This window comes from Atta colombica, unplaced genomic scaffold (assembly GCF_001594045.1).
Source record: "Atta colombica isolate Treedump-2 unplaced genomic scaffold, Acol1.0 scaffold276, whole genome shotgun sequence".
NCBI classification, from domain to species: domain Eukaryota; kingdom Metazoa; phylum Arthropoda; class Insecta; order Hymenoptera; family Formicidae; genus Atta; species Atta colombica.
In genome coordinates, this window is record NW_017259377.1 from 218725 (window position 1) to 226364 (window position 7640).

General features: G+C 38.7%; 1 protein-coding gene across 1 annotated transcript; it reads left to right on the forward strand.

Annotated features, from left to right (window-relative positions):
- The first annotated feature begins 454 nt into the window (after positions 1-454).
- LOC108689754 lies at positions 455-7249 on the forward strand. The gene is made up of 8 exons (XM_018196684.1): positions 455-568; positions 1455-1561; positions 1635-1727; positions 2335-2478; positions 3539-3662; positions 3802-4128; positions 6940-6997; positions 7053-7249. The coding sequence occupies exons 1-8, from the start codon at positions 455-457 to the stop codon at positions 7247-7249; spliced, it is 1164 nt and encodes a 387-aa protein (XP_018052173.1).
- Positions 7250-7640: the final 391 nt, after the last annotated feature.

Below are 7640 nucleotides of genomic sequence, written 5' to 3' on the forward strand. Positions count from 1 at the left end.
GTGCGGTGGCACCCAGCTTGATGGAATGAATATATTCGCCGTAGAGTAGACCAGCTTTTAGAAGAATATTGTATAACGCTGGACCTGCGTGAAATGCCGACAGCCTTGAAAACTGCGGTGTGAAATAAAATTTCGAGCTGGTTCGACCTGCTCGTATTTTGTTCTCTCTGTCACGCGCTGTCCGAATCCCACAAAATTTTCTCGTGAAACGTCCGCTTCAATGGTGATGAAAAAATTACGGCGTTAACCGCGAAAGTGTGTCGAGTTAATTTTCGGTACATTTCTCCCGCGGGTCTCCGTTAAATGCACTGTTTTTTCACTCGGGGATCGTTAAAGCTACGCGAGTATAATTTAATAATTAAGCATACCGGAAACGCTTGCTCATCGTTGTGCCGAGGGTTGGGAAAAACCGACGGTGAGAAAACGGAAGGCGAAAAAGAGAGGCGGCGATAAGATGCCTTCGCTAAGAGTTAAATACGTTCTAGCTCATTTATCGCGCACCGAGCACACCGCGCTATTAGCGCGTCCTAACTGGAGAAGACTTCGCAGACGTGATCCAAATGTCCTGGTACGTACATACGTCTATTTTCTTCGTTTATTCGGAATAAAGCGAGAACGTCTTTTATAAAGAGAACTTTTATTATCTCCTTTTAATGTACAAGGTGTAACTGAAATAACGCCTACTAATCATACAGTGCTATTCTTAATAAAAAACTAAGTTGAAAAGTCCTCTATCATTTTGCAATTTTCGCAACAGTTAACGAGATATTAATTTCCAAATATTGCCGAATAAACGGATAAAATCGATCTAAAATGATGAAGACAATTTTAAGATGTCTGTTCTTTGTGAAATATTTTGAAGATTTTTTTTTTAAAACTCTTAAAGATATCTTAAAGCTGTCTTATACGTCAATTTTATACATTTTGCTCATTGGGTAAACTAAAAAAAAAATATTGCGAAAATTGCAAAAATGGTAGAGGACTTTTCGTCTCAGTTTTTCATTAGAAATAGCACTATATGATAGGACACAATTCAGTTACACTCTATATATATATCGAAAAGATTGGAATACGTTTTCAGATAATGTCACTTGCGTTTACATCCGTCACTCTGAGAGTTATTAAAGATACCGAGATCGTGTTCTTTTTTTAGTAAGCTAGGAACGGCAGTTCTTTTTAAGTAAATTCGAATTTCGCAATTGAGATCGCATGAAATAGGAAAATCAAATGAGACGTCACCTGTTCCGAATATTTAAGGACGTTAAATACAAATTGAAGTAAAGTCCTGCAACGTAAAATGAAACAGTCGTTATGAGAGACGGAAGTTTTTTCCGTGGAAAAACGTTCAGTTGAAAACGATCGATGGAGCAGATGCCGAGCGGCGTTCGCGTGCGCTAAAGGGGTCTTTGTGTCTTTTCTCGGATACTTATATTGACATGTATATGTACTTTCAGGCGAGTCCTTTTACAGTACGGCGGCGCGCGATTCTGAAGAGCCGCGCCTCGAGGCGCACCCGGGTTATGGCGCAACCGAAATTCGTAACCAAGAAATACGATCCCGCGTAAGTGCACAGTCGTTCGCTCTTGTACTCGTCAGGTTATCGCAAGTCCTCTAGAAAATTTATTATCGCGTAGAGCGGCGCCGCCCCTTTTCCCGCGTATTCACCCCAAGACGCTCGCAGCGAAGAGCACCAAGCGTATCGTCGATCTGGCATTGCCCAAGAGAAGGTGCACATCTATTTCCTCGATGCTGAAGACTGTCTCGATAAGAAACTTTAGTTAAAAATTATTATAATAATATTATTAGGAGAGATTCCAAAAGGCAAAAATCGAAAATACCAACATTCTCTCTAAATTTGAATCAGTGGAGTCACTAATTACTAAGTGGCATACTTTGCACTGATAATCAATGAAGTTCAACTAAAAAAGGAAGAATGTTTGAGCATTATATAACTAAAATACTGATATTTGCACGTTAATTTCAATCTTCCAATACGATATTCATTGAATTTCAGCAAAACAAGGTTAGTTAGATCACACCATAAAGATTAGTTAAGTTAGGAATCTCACATTTCATTCACTGATTATCAGTGACATATTTGGCACTGATTATCCACTGATTCAGATTTAGAGAGTTTATTTTAAGATGCTCTCGCATATTATTATTTCGCATTTTTAGGTAAAGTTGTTTAAAAGTATTCAAAATATAAAGATTATATTTGCGGTTTTAACGTCACTCGCACTTTCGATAATGTCAGAAAATTGATAGCTAAGACTTGATCGATGATATATGTATGTGTGATATAACTTTAAAGCGATATACCGTAAACGTTAGACGTCTGCTGGAGACGAGGAAATTGGCAGCTACCAAAAACATGAAGGCAACCGTGAACGATCTGCTGGTGAAGGTTCGAAAGTCGCGGTACCAGCGGTATCGTCTATTCTGCAACGCGCGTCAAGAGCGAGAAGCTAGGAAAAAGTAAGACCGATACATTTTCCACTATCATATCACTTTTTCCCTGCGAACGACATTGGCACACGCGGCATCTAGGCACACAATCTTTTCGCTATATTCATACGAGTAGTGAGCATATTGCAGTCTTCGACGACGAACGAGAGGGATACGGAAAAAATGCAGGCTATTTTAATCGCCGTGGAAATTACAAGATTAAATAATTGAATTGTCATATCAAAGTTCCTTTTTTATCCTTTTCGCTTCTTCTCTTCTTTTTATTATATACTTCAGTTTCAGGAGAGTGTTGTGAAATTTAATGAAATGAAACCCGGATGTAAACTCGGCAGCAAAGTAAATAATTGAACTATATATATGGACAGGAATTAATTACTCGTTGAATAATTAGCTTGATTTTATAAAGGCACAACAATACCGGTGGGCAAGTAACAAAACGTAAGCTTATAAACCCTCCTATATTGATCGCATTGCAACTGGATGCAAATTTTACGTTTAATTAACGAAAGGTCATCTGATATTGCATCGGAAGTGATTATTAATAGTGCACAATGAAATTCGAGAGATTATCCTGGGCATTTATTGCAATGGTTACAATCATTGATCAGGTCACAATCAGGAACATCAATTTAATAGTTCTCTATGATAGACCGCGATATACAATATATATATATAGAACATTCCGCCACAGAACTACAATTCGCCACACTTTTCATCCTTATAGATTCTTTAATTTTTCATTAGTGGCTAAATAATCATCTCAATCAAAATTATATCGGAAATATCTCTATCACTTTCAAAGAGTTTGAAATTATCTAACTGTTAGAAAAAATATAAAATTTTTTTCTTTTTATCATTACCAGCAGTTATGGTATGAATAGTTTATAATAGTTATTATCACTGTCGTAATTTGTATAACCGACATTGATAAACCGCGAATGCTGCTAATAACGCAAGTTTTCTTAAGCCACTAATGAAACGTTAATTAATCTCTGGTTGACTTTTTCCTCAGTAAAGCGTTTTTAAACTCAAATTCCCGCGATAAAATGCCTCGCTTTCGTATACCTAGGAGAAAACGAATGGCGAAACTACGCAGAGCTCTCACAAAACCAGAAGACTGGCAAAGGCACATGCGGGTCCTGGAGAGACTAGCTGCGCCCAAAGTCGTCGCAAAACCCAAAAAGAGGAAACCCGTAAGCGACGTCGTTTCCACTCTCTCATAAATCAATATTAATCTATCTAGATAAAAATGTTCGATGCGTCGTGAATTCCGGTGACGAGGCCGCCCGTTCACTTATTCGCTCGATCGATCGCACGTTCCGATATTTTCAGAGTAAGAAGAGGAAGTGGAGGCCGGTCAATTTAGAGCGAGTGTACTTCTTGGCTTTACCATTGATTCGAAAGGATATCGTACTAAAAGATCCATTCAAGGTAGCTGAGCACGCACTCACCTATATTATCAGCAAGCGAATGGAGAGACTCTCGATTCGAAAGATACGTCCGGAGATTCCATTGCGAATACCAGGCGCCGTTTCGCCGGCCGCGATGAAAGCTATAGGTAGTAACACGCACTTCGTCACTACATTTACAACCGTTACCATTTGCTTCGCCGTCACAATTCTTCCGCTTCGATTTCTTCGCTCGATATCTGGAGGAATTGTGCGGCGATCGATCCGAAGGAAGCGACGTTTTCGTTGTCGCCTATGCAGCTATGTAGGGTCTACCGCGCACCAATACTATTACACGTGCTATTGGATGTCGTAAGTAAGCTCATACGCAGGGTGTCCCAACGGACATCTTCCCGTCGAGATTCAACGCGAGCTCTGACTGCATTTTTCCCTGACGAGCGTTTCATGAGAAAAGTCACGCTATTTGTTAGGAATTTTTAAATATAAATTTCAACGGAAATACTTGAGCTGAGAATCGAGCGTTGAATTAAAATGCCGATGTATTTATGTCTCATTAAAACTAACTGAAGAGCAAGTCTTTGCATTTATGATGATAGAAAAGCGATCGCATTTTTTAAATATCAAACTAAATATTAAATAAAATTCTAAATTTCTCAATTAACTTTATTGTTATTTTTCTTCATTTATTCTCTACTATTCGTGACGAGCATCGGTATCGTATCTCTCTGTGATTTTGAGACACCCTGCGTAGCAGAGATCCGTGATTTCGTCGATCCCACACCTCGCTACATCAAGAAAGATTACGGATTTGCACGTCGATGTGCGCTTACGACTCTTGAATAGCTTGTGCGGTAAATGGAGCTTTCGCAAGAATTTTTACATATTGCGGAATAAAAATAAAATTGACTATATATTTTTAACAATCGTAAAACAAGCGTATACCTTTCAGCATCCAGCATCGATGAAAAATAAATCTCGACCGAATTACGGTTTTGGCAACGTCGACGAGTAAAAAATATTTTTTATATAGGATCGTTAATTGATTTGGAAATTCGGTAAAAATTTACGGAATTAATAGAATCCCGTATACGGTATACACACCTCTGGTAATCGATCGGCGTCGAATATTCCACTATTAGTTTAGGGTATCACTGAATTCGTGATATAATGCAGAATTCGCGTTATCTTTCCGTTCAACCATAACTGCGAGGTAACGATTTTGTAGCGTTTGATATGGACACAGGAGAGATAAACGGGACACGATCTACACATTAAGCCTGCGGCACACTAAACGTGTTTTGTTACCGATCTGCTAGCGATGCCGCACTATGCTTACCATGCTGCTCGATGCAGACTATCCTGCAGCGTTATTCCATACCATAATGTTAGTGGCATTCTCTCCGGTATTGTAATTATTTAATGAGGAGCGTCGCTCGTAGTGACATCGTCGTTTGTTTTCCGATGCTATCTCTCCCTCGATAATTCTTCTTCGTCACTTACGCCTTTGCACAATTTTTCCGGTGTATATGTACCTTTGTTATACATTCTATCACTATATTTTTATATAACTTTTATTTATATCAGTATTTTATTTTATTAACTATTCTCACCGGATTTTTCATGTAGAATTTTTCTTTTTTTTTTCTACATTGAATGTTTGTAACACATTTTATTATTATCGTTTATTTTTATTTATTTTCTTTCATTTATATGTTGATCTTTTGCTGCTTCAGCTACATCCTATGATTCTATTTCTCTCGCCCCCCGAGAGTGAGAGAAAAAACTCAAATTCCAAGATCACGTAATAAATGACATTTATCATCTATCTTTCGTACAATTCAGTTATTTCGATTTTCGCTTCGACGACGCGTATATCGTGTCCTACCGCGCACGATTACTCGGCCGCGTCTGATTAAATGTCTTCTTCCCTTATCAATCGATTCGAAGGTAGATTAATTTTCCTTTGAACTATCATCACCACTGTACAGGCAGAAATATAAACAAACGGATCTTAAAGAATTCAAAAGTCGATTGAAATATATCGAAGTCAACCAAAGCTTCCCTTCCTTCGTCTCTCTTTCCTCTTAGAATCCTCGATCACTTCCCTCGCCGTCCGTCGCATCCAACTTTCTCTGTAACATATTCCTGAAGAGATGCCTCCTCAAGTTTCTCTTCGAGCTGTCGTCGGGCGTAACCGACGTCCCTCGTCGCTGACGTGAAATTTAATTTCGCGTACGAGACGTTGCTTGATACAAAACGTGCATCGAGTCTTTCGGCGATAATGGGAAATGCGTACACAATGCCTCCCCGGAAGATAGCCGGGGCTGGTTTTAATTTTCACGTATAATTGCGCCCGACGAGTCACAGCCGATGCACAACATTTTCCCATTGAAATCCGTCTGTAATAAAATACGAGATGCGCGGCAGCATAGTAGTGTAACGATCGCGCGCAACTTTTACAATATATCTCACGCGCGCTCTGCGGCGTCTATGAAGTAAAAGACGTAAATCAAAATATACATTCTACCTTCACGAGAAGCGAAGGAAGATTAAAATATTAAATATTAAACAAATTTTTAGCCGTAGTTAATATTTTGAAAAAAATTTTTCACCTGTGGTCTTCTTTCCATTTCAATTTTGACAGATGACTGTATAAATTTTATAAAAATACGAATCGATTGTATGAAATTCAAATCGTTTTGTTAGAATATTTTCAGTCGACATAATTTCAATGTAAATTAACGTGACATTTTCCCTCTCTCTCTCTCTCTCTCTCTCTCTCTCAAAGCCTTTTATCTCATTAGAAATTTATTTATTTATTTATGAACGTTTGTAATTGCAATTGACACTGGCATAAACGCACTGCATGCGTTTAGAAATTTAATCCGTATTACTATTACATACGCATATAGTCATCATGTAACAAAGCAACTAACCAACTAATCAAACAAATATCACACAACTGTGGTTTATGTACAAAATGAAATTCAAGCGAGATTATGGTTGCCATTAGAGAAGCACATGAAATAATTTATATCATATTCATTCATTTGCCGAACAGTTAGTTTTACTTGGCGGCCTTAATCCCGTTGATAAGAATAAGCCGGCGGAAAACCGATGTTAATGGATAGGATTGAGAGCATACAGCGTAAGGTATAACGTTTAATACCGTAGCTTCCCAGAGAGTAATCGCTTTGGCGAAGCCCGCCAAACGTCCGGAGGGTAGAGAAACGGATCTCCGAGAGGATGCCTTCACTGTGTCGCCGATGGCGTTAAAGGCGAAATGCTCCAAGCGTCTCAAAAATCTCGCCAAACCGAAGACCTATCCGAAACCCGTATTCAAGAGATTGAGAACTGCCCTCAAACGATAAAGCAGCCAATGGGTGTTGGAGAGCTGTATACTAGTATATCCTCGACAAAACAATCGGCGTTAATTCTCAATCTTGTCTAGCGAATATAGAATAGGCTCATTAAAAATTCAAGCTATTTTTCGTACGCTCATAATTTCGCAAGTAACAGCAGAATCACATGAATCACGTAATTTTCCTGGGAAATGTATGTATATACTATACAGTAACTGTGTGTAATAAACGGCAGCGTTTGGAAAACAGAAAGCATGACGATCATTCATAGTAGAAATCTAATAACTCGAATACCACGGTAACCCGAATACCCATGCGTTTTCGTTTAATGGAATTCCGGTTGTTATACGGGGCTTAGGGTCGTGTTGAATATTACCAGAATGATAATCTTGTGCATGAG